This window comes from Vidua chalybeata, chromosome Z, assembly GCF_026979565.1.
Source record: "Vidua chalybeata isolate OUT-0048 chromosome Z, bVidCha1 merged haplotype, whole genome shotgun sequence".
NCBI classification, from domain to species: domain Eukaryota; kingdom Metazoa; phylum Chordata; class Aves; order Passeriformes; family Viduidae; genus Vidua; species Vidua chalybeata.
The window spans coordinates 29,496,698-29,513,473 of record NC_071570.1 but is presented as its reverse complement, the minus strand read 5'-3'; the positions used below and the strand labels follow the sequence as shown (position 1 = coordinate 29,513,473).

At 35.7% G+C, this 16,776-nt stretch overlaps 1 protein-coding gene across 7 annotated transcripts in view; it reads left to right on the top strand.

Annotated features, from left to right (window-relative positions):
• The window catches only part of ERBIN (erbb2 interacting protein), a 115,319-nt gene extending 100,846 nt beyond the window's left edge, over nt 1-14,473 (top strand). For 4 of the 7 annotated variants that reach the window (XM_053931338.1, XM_053931335.1, XM_053931333.1 and 1 more), the window contains 6 exons: nt 3,831-3,974; nt 4,752-4,883; nt 6,582-6,791; nt 7,858-7,950; nt 8,535-8,609; nt 11,296-14,473. In XM_053931338.1, coding sequence (XP_053787313.1) covers nt 3,831-3,974; nt 4,752-4,883; nt 6,582-6,791; nt 7,858-7,950; nt 8,535-8,609; nt 11,296-11,403 — 762 coding nt within the window. In that variant the 3' untranslated portion in view covers nt 11,404-14,473. Of the gene's footprint in view, nt 1-3,830; nt 3,975-4,751; nt 4,884-5,098; nt 5,838-6,581; nt 6,792-7,857; nt 7,951-8,534; nt 8,610-11,295 lie in introns of those variants that run through there. The other 3 variants (XM_053931337.1, XM_053931336.1, XM_053931339.1) reach the window with 2 other exon arrangements.
• The last annotated feature ends 2,303 nt before the right edge of the window (nt 14,474-16,776 follow it).

The window sequence follows — 16,776 nt, the reverse complement described above, 5'->3', positions numbered from 1 at the left end:
AGATTTCCTCCCTAGTTAAACTTGCTTCAGTGTGTCAAAGACAGTGACTTCAGTGGGTCTGTGCATATGTAAAATAAAACGCTTAAGTGTTCATAAGATCATAACCTGAAGAATATTTTTGCATAATTACTTATCCTAATAAATTAAAGTATTATCTCTTTAGTACTTGTTAGTTTTACATTTTGATTTTAGTTATATTTATTATTTTTTCCTTTTTAATGGACATCTGAACCATCAGTGTGTTATAATGATATTTTGTGGAGTTCAGAAGTCAAACCACCATGCTTTAAAAGGAATAAAATTCTTGTGCATTTGGTATGTAAACAGCAAAAGTTCTCAATCTGCAAACATTTTCTGACAGGGGAATTTAAATTATGTGTAGTTTTTCCATATGTAACTCTTCAACAGGAAGAGTCTGTTATGTGGATAGTGGGAATGAAATCTGAAGGGATTTCTTGACACTTAATATTGTCTCAAAGGATGACTTATGTCCACCTTCACCCTGCAGTTGATTCTAGGTAATGTTAAATAAATCAATAAATAAAAAAGACTAATACTTAGGTTTAACAGTTACGTTACCAGTTTATGCTGTTTCGAGATAAGTAGAATGTAGAGTCTTGTTCCCTGCTGATATTGAAATTATTAGTTCCTCTTCTATGCCCAAATTTCATGGATTGTCATGACAGACTCCAAACAGTCTTAAAATTACAATATTATTCCATATAAATTCTCCTAAATAAATTCCACTACTTATTTTCTTGCACCTAATTAAATGCATTAAGGCATTTTAATTCCCACATCACATCCTTTTGGAGTCTGAAATGTTAATTCTTTTGTAAGCTGCAAAAGAGAGAACATGTTCCAGCTTTTATCATTAAAAAAAAATATAAATAAACCCCAGAATTATGCTACTAGCTGCCTGCATTTAAACTGATTCCATTATAGGCTGATTTGACTACAAATTGGAATTATTATGATGAACATACTGATTATTACTTTGTACATAGACATTTTTTCTTGATGTCTTGTAGTTCCTAATATGAACTATTGATGGCTAAATAACTGATTTATAGTAAAAATATATTAAATAGAAATGCAAATTAAATCTATTAAATGATATATATATATAATTAAATATATAGTAAAAATATACTGAGACATGACATGTATATTTCTTAGTATCAGTTCAGAATTACTGAAGTAATTCTTCTCAAGCCTCAAATATTTGAATTATTATTTTGCAGGCCATTATGCCTTAAGACATGGTAGCAAACCAGGTGACTAATGGAACTGGTACATAGAATTAACAGTCATACTTAGTGTGAAATTTAGATCATGTATTTATTCCATATTCAATTTTTAATAATTTGGAGTGAAAATCGGGGGGGGGTTAATGGCATTTGCATATTCATATTTCAGAAAGTGTGTTCTCTGGTGCAGCAGTCTTCAGGAATTTTTCTAGGAAATGTACAACCTTCATCATTCTCATATTGAGAAACAAAATTAACAGGAATGCTGTTCACATTCCAAATGCATCTGTTTCTCTCTTCCCAACTAGAAATAGGTAGAGGACAAATACTCTTGTTTTGTCCCTAGGAATCTCTTCTTGTGTTAAACTAAAAGTTTCTTATATGACCATGTATGTCAATTTTAAATAGTCTTTATTTTGTACTGTTAGTACAGCTTTGGGGTTTCTCCTAATTTAGTGTTGAGGTGCTGTGCTCATGTAGAAAAGGAAAGTAGTGGTGTTTGCAGTGTTCTCAACTCTTCCCTACATCAACTGCACAATCCTTTCTTGTACTTTTGGAAAAAGTCTCTTCCAAGAAAGAAGATTTTATAAACCCTTGAGAGTTCATACTTCTCAGATTATGTAGTCGCCTTGAAACTAACTTTAATGAAATCTCAGTTCCTGATGTACAAGTTCATACCTCTGTAAATTTTAGGAAAGTTCTCCCTCTCTATTGCAGATCTATCTTAGATTTTAAATCCAAATTTGCATTGTTACTTATCTCTTTTGTCACATAGATTGTTGCTATTTATTGGCCATCTGTTTGGCTCTGTCTAAGAATGAATCCAGTGAATCTAGGGGTCTTTACAGTACGATGGTCTGCTAGAGACACTTTGAAGAGAGAACTTTTTAGTCCCACCATGCTTTCCTTCTATTTTTATCAGTCTTTTTGCCACTTACAGAGGATGGAGAGATACAGGAGCCTCTGAGAGCTTCCTGTAAGGATACTTCAAGGAATTGCCTGTAGTGGTGGGGCAAGAAGATCACCTGGTTAATTACAGACACTGTTATGAGAAGAGTAGTAAGAATATTGTTTGAGGCACTAAGAAGCTAAGGAAAATTGACTTTGGCATCTTTGCCTGGGTGTTTAGCCTGAAACTTAGAGGAACAGTAAGCTCAGATTGAATGTTTAATGAATGTAGATTTAAATGCTAAAAGTTAGACTTTTAAACTGCTAAAAGCAGTCTTCCTCTCCCAAGGAAGGGAAAACATCTGCAGACTTCTTTGGAAGCTTGAAAAATCCATTGGCTAGAGAACAGGGAAGGTGTAAAAGAGAAACATGAAGAATGCTTACTATGTCACTGAGACAAAGGTTATCCAAGAACTTTGGCCAAGATAAAGGGAGTTTCCAATGACTGTGCTACCAGAGCATCTGGGGAATATGAGTATGCAGAGGCATATGGCTTTGATTATTAAACTAGTTTAGTTTCACAAGATGAAACTGGGACAAAAGACCAGATGTTTGCCTAAGGATTAGTGACTATTTTCAGAATCATATTAGTATATATAATCAACAGGCAAATGCCAAAATGTATTTATTTCATGTAAGAATTGTTACAGCATCTTAATCAATTATACCTATTTTGAACATTCCTTCCTTTAACTTGGAAAAATTAAAAGTTTAACAGAAAACAACTTTGAATTTGCTGGGTTTTAATGCTTTGTGGTGTATCTTTTTCCTATAATAGTATTTTTTCATGGGGTTGTCACATTTTCAAGATAGCTTTGTTTTATTTATCAGGTGGCCCATGGAAGATTTTCTAGTTCTTCCTTTGCACTGTCTTTTTATTTTGTTTTGTTCTTAAAGCTACAAAAGACCATGGTGGCAAGATGGTTATGTCTCTTGCTTTCATTTTGTTATCCTTGCTAATATTGCAGGGGTCAGGTTTGCAAGATAATGAAGCTCAAACCCAAACCACTGTCACATCTGTCTTTGAGGTCACGATACCTCTTAGATTGCCTACAGTTGCACAGGGGTAGTCTCAGTTTCATTCAAGCCTCTTCCTTTAAATGAGGCTTGTTTGCATTCTTGAGTGAAGTATTACTGGAATGAACTGGATATTATCAGCATGGTTATAGCAAGAAAATTCAGTCAGTCAAACCTCTGTGTAAATTTTTATTTGTACTTTACTAGCAGTGGGATGGGGGGATGAGACAAAATAGTGAGGGGTAATTAGACAGATTTCCACAGGTGTTTTACTTGACTGCCAGCTTATCTTCCTATAATATATTTGATATTTTGCAAATATAATGAAAACCTGGATATTTTGATATGCATCTTTGTTGTTTTTTCAGACATGTGAATATTTAAATTACTTTATTTACATGTAATTCTGCATGTGAACTGCTGATTGCATGCTGATTTACAGTAAATAAAGGTAAATAAGGTCACTGAGTTGTGTTTATAATCACAGTGGTACTGTTCTTGCATGGTTTTATCTTGCATGACAATGGAATATGTTTGTATTACATGTATAACATGTCTTGTGGTTTATGCATGCTGCACTAATCTCTGTGTTAAATCTGTCCCCTCTTTATTCAGAGCATGCTGTCTCGGTCCTTTAATTCCAATTATGCTGCAGTTAGCAGCTTTCACTATGGCAGCTCTAGGGATCTGCATGGCAGCCAGGGTAGTGTTGCCTTGAGTGTTGCAGACGGAAGAGGTTCTGGTGTGCACATTGTTCGAGTGAGTACCTAAGTAGGCTATTGCAATATATAGAGGGGGAAAGAATAAACTGTAAAGGGGTCCTTAAATTGATATAGTTATCCTTTTACATACGTATAATGCTTTATTAAAAACAATAAAATGTATATGCTGAAATTATTTTTTAGGCATTAAATATTTTACCTTCACTTCATATGCTGTAAACTTATTGCAGGGCTTTTCAGTTTAATGTCATGAAGTTGAGTTCTCTAACTGGCTTTGTAGATGGTTGCACATGTGTAGAACTGTCTAGTTTCATTGTACCTTTGTGATCAAAAGATTACCATTCTGAATTTAACCTAGGCTGATAAGGTTTGAACAAAATCTTACTATTCTTCTTCCTCCCCCGAAAGAAATTCTGATGATATAAATTGTAAATACAGTAGGCATTCAAGAAAATTTACAGTCTGAAAATATGAGGAAATGAGCTTTTAAATAAGCACCCTGAGTTGTGTGTGTCCATAGTGAGCAGGATAAAATCAACAGAAGACTTCCTTGAATCTTTGAATAGTTAGTCCCTGGGATTTGTTAATTCATTTACTGCTGATAAAAGACACCTCAACAGTTGTGAGATTTGTACATGTCCATCAATATTTTATGGGTGTATGTCTTGGTTAGTGAGATTTTCTGCATAAATAATGTCCTAGTTAATAAAAAAGATAAAGAATTATAAAGCCCTTAAAATGTTTTATCCTAAGTAACTTTTGAGAATTTTTTGTTTTAATTATATAAAGACATATGTCTTTACCACGTTTAAAGCATCCCCAGGCTTCTGCTCCAGGAGACCAATGCCAGGATGAAGTATTCATTTCGGGACAGCAGAATTACTCATCTGCCACACTTAGTCTCAAAGATGTTCCTCCAGACAGCATCAAAAAAACAGCTGTGCAGGTAGTTATCTGCATGACAACATGGATAAGGCATTATTTGCTTTTATTTGTAAGGCTGTATTTTTTATTAGCAGTAGAAACTTACATTGGGGTAGCAGTTGGAACTAGGGCTTTTTTAAAATGTAATACACAGGCTTCAGAACTGGCATAAATGAAACAGCATCCTTAATGAAACAGTTGACTGTATGAAGGAAGATGGTTCTTATTTTTCTTCAGTAGGTGCTTTGAAAGAAGAAATTTGCAGCCAAACAAGTACTTCCAAGTAAAAATTGGAATACGGCAGATGATTTCAAAAAAGTAATATGAAGCTGATTAAAACTTTTAAAGAACAAACTTGAAATCTGTTGTGATGAAATTGTGATGATAAACCAGAATTAGTAGGAGACACTCTGTATTCATCTCTAAGCACCATCTCTTGAAGCAGGTCTTACTACCATGAAACTATATGGATTCTTGTAAATTATTATGATGCAGAAGCTGATTTTACTCTTACACCGTCAGTAATTTCAGTTGCATTTCTACAGACAATGGGTATGGGAACTTGAACAGCTGTGGATACATTTTACCTATATAAACTCTACCTCTGGCAACAAAAAAAAGTTTTCCTGTCATACTTCAAGTTTTCAGAAAAGGCAATGAAAAATTGTATATATTAAATACATATGATATGTAAATAGTCTAAAAATGTATTATATACACACATTATAATTTCTCAGAGTCAGTCTGACATAAACTCAACAGAGCAGATTCTGATATGTGTCCATTCACATAGCATGGTTACACGTTGAAATTTACACACTTGTTACTTGTAATACTAAGAGGGTGTTTTAATATCAGTGTATCCCAAAACTAATGTGATAATGGTGGCAGGCTAATCTGTAACTCAAGTGTATAGCATTTTTGGAGTCATACAGATGAATCAGTGACTAAGGTGGATAAGAGCACAAGATGTATTGGCAAGGAGATAAAAAGGCCCCCCCTCTCAACACAGCTTCACTAAGGAAACATTGCCACCTCCAGCATCATACCTGGTAACATGATTGGAGTGCACTGTATGTCTTGACAATTGTGTACCTCACTACTGCTTGTCATCATTATACCTATCAATCAATTACATATGCATTAAAAAAGAGTAACATTTGTCTGAAATACTACAATTTTGTTATTAAAATCTTGATCTTGGATGGGAACTTGCTCAGGGAGTTTTCTTGTGAAGTGGTCACCATAATATGCTTGGGGAACATGTAGTCTGCCAGCCTGGGATGAGGGGGCGGAGGGGGGGATTTTTTTTTTTTTTTATGATTTATTGGAAATTTTTACAAAACCTCTGAATTTTTTGCAAGAAAAGCAAAGACTATAATGGTATGAATCAAATGTCAATACCATCAGTTGCACTGCTGGAAAATAATATTTGAGGAAACTCCGTGAAAAAAACAAGAGCTAAAAGCAAAGGCTGTATAATTTGTGCTAATAAATTAGCTCTCAAATTAAGTTTTTTTTTTTTCATATTGTTCAGTAGGTCAGAGCTGATAACTATAAACAAAATTGATATAATTGTACATAATCCAGAAGAGTAGTTTTAGTAATGTTGCTGAAAATTAAGAGCAGTCACATATGAGAAGTATTGAATTAATGAAGCAAGAATTGAGGATTGCTGCTTATAAAATGTATGTCCCTGAGTATTCATGTGTTTTTTCAGATGCCTTTAACAAATGGACAAATGTGCCAGCCTCAGAGACTTCCAGCAAACTATAGCCAAGTCCATCATCTCCCTCCTCAGTCATCAGTTGCAAGACACCCATCTAGAGAGCAATTAATTGATTATCTGATGTTGAAAGTTGCCCACCAACCTCCCTATACCCAGTCCCAGTGCTGTCCCAGACAAAGCCATGAGTTGGCAAAGCAAGAGGTAAGAGTAAAATCTATCTGACAGATACATCTGTCAGTCATAGACATTGTTACATTGTTTTCATTTATTATCATTTCTCTGTAAATAGTGATAGAAGCAATGTAGGGATTTATCTCCAGCAAAAGATCTCGGATCTTCAGATTCCTCAGATTACACATTCCTTCCAGTTTTGAGAGAAATGTGATAGAATTTTAACTGAATGCACCAGAAACTTTAACTTGCATATTTTTACTGAGCTAAAAATTAATTTCTCAACTAAATTTATTTATCTCAACTTCATTATTTAGCTAGTAACTGAAAAAAACACAAAGTCACAGTACAACTTCGAGTACTTTGCATCTGGAATGGTTAAAAAAAACCTGCAAGTGCAGAAATGTGTATCCATAAGCAAAAATACATAAAAATGTTGGAGCAATCTGATACATACCTGATAATTATCAGTTTTGTTTTTGATAGACAGATGTGTACATAAGAAATTCTTATACCATTTAATGACTGTTTCATTGTGACAGCCTTCTTTCTATATTGTTTGAGATTTTTTGAGAAAATCCTGGTATCTTCATTTTGATTCTGTGCTAGAATAAGAATGTCCACTTCCTGTGTAAAATAAATTTTTTATTCAACTCTTCTAGCAAGAGAAAGAGAACAGACTTGGCTATGTACAACCTTCAGTCAAAGTAGGAATGAGGTTTGATTTTCAAAAGTTATCTAGAGGTAACAAAGAAATAGGAGGAACAGATTCTTTCATATGAGCATGTATATTTGCTGGGGGCATTAAAGTAACCTACATAATACTGAAATATCTCTGAATTTAAAGCCCATGTGAATTATGATTATAATAATAGTGATACTGGAGTAAAACTTAGGTACAGTGATACATGATGTTACATTGCAAACTTATTCTGCAATTAATATTATGAGATACAATACTCTCTGACCTGCTTTTTAATTTTTTTTTTCATTTCAAAGCTTTTATTCGCCTGAATTCTTTAGTAATAATTTCATTACAATAGCTTTTAAAATAGATTTTCAGCCAATTCATCTAACTTTGGTTGTAATCACTTAGATTCGAGTGAGAGTTGACAAGGATCCAGAACTTGGATTTAGTATATCAGGAGGAGTTGGGGGGAGAGGAAATCCATTCAGACCAGAAGATGACGTAAGTATTCTATACTAATGCTTCTTGAAAGCCTTCTAATCTATAATGTTTTTCATGTTCAGCAATGGGAGAAAAGAAAATATATATATTTACCAAACCACTGCACGCCAGGATGGAAGGGAGAAAATTGGAAAATTATGTAGAAAATCAAGGTTGTAGGTGGTCACACTTGAATGACAGTATAGAGAATTATTCCATATGAGTAGTTTTTGCAGTGGTTAACAGTTCTAGTTATCAGTTAGCAGGTTTGAGATAGTGAATTGTAGAGTGTACAATTAGGAATCCTCTTATAAAAGAGACAGTGATTTAGCTTACAGCTCTATTTCTGGTAGTAAATAATTCGTCTTGATATATGCATCTACCAAATTAAACCAAGGTAGATCACAATTATCTTTAAAGATAATTCTAGAATTTTAACATCAGAATAGGGAGGCAGTTTTAAAAGCCAGAGACCTGTAGAATAGTATGATGTTCTCTTCTGATTAGGATGGAAAATAGAAAAAATGCTTTGAATTACATCTGTTTGTTGCTATCCTGTTATTCATAAAAAGTTGTCAAAAATATTTCTACATCTGTTTTTCAAGGGCATATTTGTAACCAGAGTGCAGCCAGATGGACCGGCATCTAAGTTGTTACAGCCAGGGGATAAAATAATTCAGGTAATGTATTTAATGTAATTAATTACAATAATGACTTCATTAACTAGCCTAGATAATATACCAGTTTGGTTTCAGTTTGCACCTAAGAGCAGAATGTTTAATTTTTAGATAGATTACCTATCTTTTCCTGATTCATTCTTTGGTATCTATTCCTGATACATTCCGGCACGAAGCTTTTCATTTTCTGCCACCTAACACACCAATAAGTGACTCAGACTAAAGCACAGTGGATCATTTTTTCAAATTCTGAACATTTTTCACACATCTGAAGACAAAAAGAAGTGACAAAAGATGTCATTTGAGATAGAACAGGAGCATTTCATTAGGCTACACTATCATTCAGTTGTTGCATTTGTGGTCATTCACATGCAGTGTTGTGAACAATGAGTTGTCTGAACACCAGCAGCTGCCCCTGACAGCCACTCTCCACAGTTGCATTCTCCTGTTACATCCCTCTCCATGCTGCAGCTCCTGGCAGCCTTTGCTGCCTCTCCCCTGCTGGCAGGCCAGACATGGACGAGCCCTGGCCAGAGCTGCCCCTTTGCTGCCTGGTGAATGGCTGGTCACAGCATGCACCTCCTGGCTGCCCATCTGCTGCTGGCCAGCCAAGTCAGGCATTGGAGGAGCCAGGGCTTCTGGACTGCAAGCTGTGTTGTTCCTTTCTCTAGGAAGTCTGTACCTATCAGACCTTTTCTGTATCAGATTTGTTTGAAGTTGTCTAATGAGCTCGTAAGCTATTGGGGGAGGGGTCAGGGCAATGAGTAGTATGTTCATAGTGCCTTACTTTCTTAACCAAAATGGGCTAGTGGGACATTTGAACATTGTTCTAGCTACCCTTAAATTCCAGAGCTTGTTAAAAATAATTATTCATCATATCATTAAAATGTCGACGGAGTTGACTCTGCTGCATTTCAGTTTTCTAAAAACAGAACAAAAAGCCCAAAACCAAACACCCCAGCCCTTACTAGTATCTCGATTAAACCACAACATCCTGTGAATTGTATTCTAAAACAAAGCCAAATTCAAAACTCAGCCAAATTCTTCAAATGAAAAATAAAGCCAAAAGGCATACAAGAAAACTGAACTAAGACTAAGTTGTTCCAGCTAAAAGATGGCTTGTTCATGAGCACGATAAATCTCTGCTTGTTTCTTCTCAGTGGGGTGAGAGAGGTCCTAGTTCTCTTACTGATACTGGGATGGTGGTAACCTAACACCCAGGGTTACCAACACATACAGGAACAGGAAGCATGTTAAACCTTTGAAAAAACTGCTAGCATCTTTGTTACATATTTGTAAAGTGGAACATACCTGAAAGGTAATTTCTGTTTAGTGGTTTATTCCTGTCATTATAAATGCCTTGCAGACAAATCAAATTACTTAATGAAGTTTTTTTTAATGTTGGCACTGCTTGGGTTTTGCTTATTGTTTAATAAGGAATTCAATTTGAAAAAGAGCTCGAGAACAAGTTGCATTTCCATGCTTAGACAATCAGAAGCCACTTTATTTCTCATAACAAAGAGTATTTTTTTTAATTTAACAGCACATTCGTTTTAGCTGTGATAGTCCCAGTGATGAAGTAATGACAGTCCCACTCTGTCTTGAGCCACTCAGAGTTAATGTGGAGTTTTTTAATGAATATCACATCTTCCAAAGTGCCTTTACTATGCTTGATATTGCAATGTTCTCTGTAAAACATTCAATAGGCATGCATATTATAATGCATGTCTAATACATATTTCTAGTAAAAATCTACTACATGACTAGTGACTAGATAATTGCAAGTAAGACTTAAGACTAAGCTAGGATATTCTGTACAAATTATGATTTGGAAGGGTTGTTGGCACTTTTGCTCTCTGAACAGTCTACATAAATCTTCCTCTGCAACTCTAGAAATATTTGAAAACCCCTAGCTTTCTAATCAAGGATTCAGCTGGTAATAACAGTGAGTGTTCAGTGATGGGATAAGAACTGGAACTTTCAAAATGTCACTGCTAAGGCATAGAGAGCACATCCAGTTCTCTGTCACCACATAAGCGGCTCAGGGAAAAAGATGGGATGCACAGCAGTTTAAATGGACAAATTTGTCCTTTTGCAACATTTTGCTGACCAGGTTGAGCATGATCTTGCACTGGTACACTCTGAGCCATAGCTATGTTTTCCCTGTCTTTTGTAGGCCACTTGGGCCTGTCTGTGTTTGCCTGTCTGTGTTGTCCAAGAATAACAATATTGTTTAGAGTCACACGCAAATATAAGTTGGGAATTATCTCAGAGTCTAACACAAAAAAATTACTCCCAGTGCCATTAATGTTTTTGTCGCAGGAGTCAATAGTTTTAATTTATCACAGATGCCTTTTCTAATATTCTGATACTTAAAATAGGATGCGTAATTTGTGGTACATTTGGGGTTTTTTGGTGTGTCTGTATAACAGCTGATGAATTAGATGACTCATGTTAATAGCCTAAAGTTCAGTTTTCTTTTGATTATTTGCAGTATTCTTCCAAGGCTGATATGGTAGTTTAGTTTTCTGTAGCATGCGGGTACAAATTCAAGTAACCTGCAGTGTTTTATTTTGCTCATTCATATAGAGACCTTAAAGCTTAAATAAATGTACATTAAATAATGAAATATGTTTTAGTAACATGGACTAAAAGACTGTCATTTTCAAATTTAAATATTTCTTTTTAGGCTAATGGATACAGCTTCATCAATATTGATCATGGACAAGCAGTATCGCTGCTAAAGACTTTTCAGAATGCAGTGGAACTCATCATAGTGCGAGAAGTTTCTTCATAAGTACCGTGGATTGTGGGGATAAACCAACAGAATTCATTGAAGGACTAGGGGAAACTGAATATTTTGCATATTTTTATACATTAAAAGAACTCAAAAAGAATTATGATCAAAATTTGTACAGGAAATACTGAACTTGTGGTTAAAGGGGGAAAAACCACTGTAGAGAACATACAGGAAATAATTTTGGAAATGCGTATGGTGAATAAACTTCTTTTTAAGCATTATAGCAATTTAAGGATCACTCCTCCAAGAACAAACCTGTGTTGTTTTTTTGTACAGATGGTAGGTTTATTTTTGGATAATTCATACACATTACTAACTTTGTGCAAGGCTTTGTGAAGCCTCAGTTGTAGCCAATGGACAGATGGCAGGGCTGTCTGTCCTGTAGCTGTTTATTGCCTTTATTTTTATTCACCAGATATTAATGTGTTATGCTGAACCACTTCTGTAGATACGAACGGGGATATGAAGTGTTGGCTTTGCTATGTGCACATTGTATAGATGAATGGGTAGATGGAAGGTGGTGCTGGTTGGACAGAATAAAGGTTAGGTGAAACAATTATCTGCTATCTAAATCTGGAATCAGGAGAGAAGAAAAAGTGTTTAGTTCCGGCGTGTACGTCTACCAATAGAAAATGCAATAAAAGCTTATGGTGTTTTTTTTTAGGAAGACTGTAACTACAAATTTGTGATATTATACAGGATTTGTTCTTAATGTAGTCATTGAATATTCATTTGCCACATGTGATTTATGTTTAATTGTTTTCTTGCATACATAATTTTTTCAACTGTACTGTGGAATTGTGCCCAGAGATTTCTCTGTGCTATGGAAATCCCCAATTTTGTGGAAATGGTGATAATTTTATCTTTATAAAAAAGACTCCATTTTAAGCTGACAGATTTTAAAAATGAAACTGAAATGGCCAGTTTTTAAGATTGTTGCCTGTAATATAAATTTAAACACAAATGATGCAGGAAAGGTTATGAAAAACATCTCGATGTTGTTTGGCCTTTGCATTGCCTTGTTAATCAAAAAGGAAACCATACGCATGGAGCTAGGTAACCAAAGCAAGTTTGTGAAACTTTGAGCAGTGATGGAGAATTGCTGTGGTGAGATGGAGAGCAAAGGGAGGGTGTACTTAAAACCCACCAGTTCGTAGTGAGGTTTCTTAAAGGGCTGTTCCTACAGGTAACATTAAATGTGAACTAGACACTTCAGAGTCATTAAAGGGTTTCTAATTACATTAATGTAATAGTGATTTACCACAGGCTGCCTTTGTTCCTTATTACTGTATAAAAGGTTCAATTATGCTTCTATTAATTTTGTTTACCAGATACATTATCTTTCTCCTTTGTAACTGAATAGAGACTGCATAGTCTGCAGTGATAATTCATACACGTTTGTTATGGACCAGGGAAAAGTGCCATAGAAGACCGATAACTGTTTTTAATTAGGGTTAATAATTAGCCTGTCATTGGAGCAATATTCAATTATTGCAGTTCATTTTTAATTACATACAAGTTGGTAGTTTGGGACAGGTATAAGCGCTTTTTTCAACCCAAAAAGTAAATGCTTTTAATAAAGCTAGCAAAAACACCAGCTTTCTTTAGTTTTGGAACAATGAGCTGGAAGAGAAAGAATTATACATAGCTAGCAGTAATAAACAGGCAGTACTTTTTTAATAAGTGAACTCCAATATTATTGCACTTCTTTCAAAGATGTTACCTATTGCTTATTGTACTGTGTATAGTTCTAATAATTTTAATTGAAACCCTTTAACAACTCTTTGTATATTTTAATTCTTTTTAGTTGATTTTCAGTAATATTTACATAGAATATGATTTTTTTGATATATTAGCAGAAATGTGCTGTATTTTGATAAAATTCACTTATTTTCTGTGTGCTGTTAAAGAATGAGAAACATAGCTATATAATGGCAGGCTTCAGTGTTTAGTTGTTATTTAGTTTCTATTTTTTTATTGAAAATGCAAACTGTTCACATCATATGTTCATTACTTTTAATCATGTTCTTTTTATCACACACTGCCTTTTAATGGGGATACATACAGACAAGTCCTAAATGACCTTGGTCTTCTATAAAACCTGTATCTTTGAGAAGGGAAAAGTCCAAAAAGCAGAACTGATTCTTTACTGATCTTGGACTGACTTTGTATACATTTTGCAGTACATTTAAATATATCACTGAGAAATTATACTGTATTGTATTTTGCTTTAATGGTAACAGAAGTTTTAAATGTTGTTGTGTCACTTAATTTTCAGATTTATGTATCACAGAAAAATTCTACCAAAAACTGTTCGGCTGGTAGAACTATCTAACTAGAGATTTATAGCAAGAAGTTTAGTACTTCTTGTGGAAATACTTGGCCAAAGCTTGTCTTCCGTCAGTTAGCAAATTAATTGTCTAATAAAACATGAATTATGCTGATTTTACTCACTAAATGTTTGAGTTTTCAGTGAATTGAAATGTGTTTGTTTTGTCAGTGTCAGTGTGTGAAGGTAAACATGTCAAACTAAATGATTTTGTGGGGAGTGGGAGAAAGATGTCTCCTGATCAAGTCCAACCAGGATTCAAAAGGAGAGACAGACAATATCAGCACTTTTCAGTTTGAATGCATTGTAAACTACATTTTGAATAGAATAAAATCCATCAGCAACCTGAGTTACTCAGCATGGCAGTAAATTGATGCAAACTGTGTTAATTCTTTCTATTCTTAATAGTTCATTAAAGAATCAGTTCAACTGATGTAATGAAAAGATGAAGTCTCCCACGTATTTATTATGTAAATATTTTTTTAGTTTCTTTTTTGAATGAATTTTAAAAAAGTGTATATACTTGAAAGCATTTTATGAACACAGACATAGCAATAAGCAACACACAAAATAAAACATTCATTATTATTTTGGTTTTGTTTAGAAATATTCCCTTGTCAACAGCAATGTAATGTTTCTATTGATCAGCATTTATTCAACATTCCAAATTTTTGTATATAAGAAGACTGTTTCTGAGGTAACACATGGAGAATAGATAATAAACTAATGCTCTTTAAAGCTGTGTGAAATTGACTTATTTAAGTTTTAGGAAATTCTCCATAACACTATTGATTAATCTACAGTTTCTGTAGACCTCAGTACTCAATCAGTGTGCATTAGTAAAGTCTTATTTGTGTTCCTGCATCTCAGTGCCCACAGGCCTGTTCTAAGTGATTTCCTTGCAAGACTGGATTCTTCACAACAAATAAGTGTTTTTGTGAATAACCCCATGGGATGCGTTATCCTTGCCTTGGATGCCAGGTGCTCACCAAACTGCTCTTATCACTCCCCCTTTCCCAGCTGCACAGGAGAGAAAATAAGATGGAAAACAGCTTGTATGTTTAAACAAGGCAGTTTACTAAAGCAAAAGAGAAAGTTTACATACATAAAAGCAAAGAGAAAATAAATAATTTTATTTTCTGCTTCTTATGAACAATTGATGTCCAGGAAGCAGGGCATCAGCATGGGTAGTGGTTGCTCTAGAAGGCAAACACTGTAAAACACCAATGCCCCACCTTCATCCTCCTCTTCTTAGCTTTTCTATCTGAGCTGACACGATATGGTATGAAACAGATCACCCTTTGGTCTGATGGGGTCAGCTGGCCTATTTGTGTTCCCTTCCAAGATCTTGTTCACCCCCAGCCTACTGATGGGGTGGGGGGCAGAACATTGGGAACACGGCGCTGGTGCTATGCCAGTGCTGTACAGCAGCAGCCAAGCACTGGGGTGTTATCAACAACTCTGTAGCTACCGGTGCAAAGCACAGCACTGTGAGGGCTGCTGTAAGGAAAATTAACTTCATCTCAGCCAGACCTTGTGCATCCCAGTCTTGCAATGAAATCAGATAGGGCAGTTAGTGGCTTCTGTCACAAGGAGAGGACTTTAGTTGCAAGTTTACTAGTTTTGATAGGCAGAGGGAGATGCCTAGGTCAATGAGTAGGGTTAAAATTCAGAGTATGCTAAAAGCACTCTGAAGAGGTGTACAAGGATAATGTGGTAAAAAAATTAAACAGGTAGGCACAGAATTTCACAGGAGAGCTAAATTTGGCTTTACATCCAGTTTTCTTGAAAATCACAAAACAATGTGGTAACACAAATTGTTTTGTCTTCTTGTCCTTGTGTATGTGGATCTGATATACCACTAACACTGTTCTACTTCCTCCATAGAGAAATCTGATTCTCACTATTAACATGTTATGGCCTTGATGACCCTGGAGTGTTGTTTATTTAGGTTTTCTATATCTGCTCCCTATTTGGACATTATTTCATAACAGTTTACTTTTTCATTAAGCATCTGAGAATACTGGGTCTAAATTCTGTTTTTCTGCCTGAAGGCACTTTTTCAGAGAGAAAGTGTATTTTTTGGTATGGTATCCCTGCTGCCATGGATTATATTCAATTTTGGAATGTGTACAGAAGATTCTATTGTAGTATCTATGAGACTGCCTAGAAACTGGAGCTCTGCTACACCATTAAAACTGTAGAAACTTTATATGCAGTGCTAGAAGCCACCAGTTTCCAGCTATTGCCTTCCACTGGTATTCCACCTGTGGTTCTGCTAGTGACAGACTGCACTGTGGGGCCAGGGCTTTTGAAGCTGTAGGGTCTGAAGAGGTCCTATGGTCCTATCTCTCCCGAAGCTGCACAAGTTGCTGAGTTCCAAAATTCCTCTGCTTAGCAGGACAGGTCTTGCATGAAAGGTCATGGGGGGGGGCACGGGGGGGGCCTAGGTGCTCCCTCTGATCCAAAAAGCCTCTTTCCTAGCGCCAAGCTGAAGGGTGGGAGGATCACCCTCTCCAAGCAGAGGCAGCTGCAACAAAGGCTCCAAGCAGGCTGCACCAATGGCTGCTGACTACACTTGCTACAAACTGCCAGTGTCCCCAGACCCCAGTGCCCCCCTTGTCTTGTACCTGGCAGCAGCATGTGCCTCAAGTTTCTCAGAGGGTTCCTAAGAGCATCTGGTCTCTTCTGCTGCTGTCGTCTGAAAGCCTCGTTTCAAGTACTGACAGCATCACAGTTCCTTGCAGTTCAGACCCTCTTCTCTGTGGGACTCCTTGATTTCCATCTCTTTGTTCCCCTTTGTTCGCTTTTCCTGAATATTGTCTGTGAGAATGTGACTTGTATTTCAGCTCTGCAATCTGAACTATTTGAACTATTGCTTTGTATTAAGGATAAGCATTAAGTATGGAAAAAATAGCAGCTGTTTGGCTTAAAGGAAGAGAAAACATGAAATGAGCACTAAATCCAGTGTTTTAAACTACATCAGAAATACTGTGCTCAGGACGTTGTGCCTATGGAAAGTAATTTGCAAGTGTGGATAA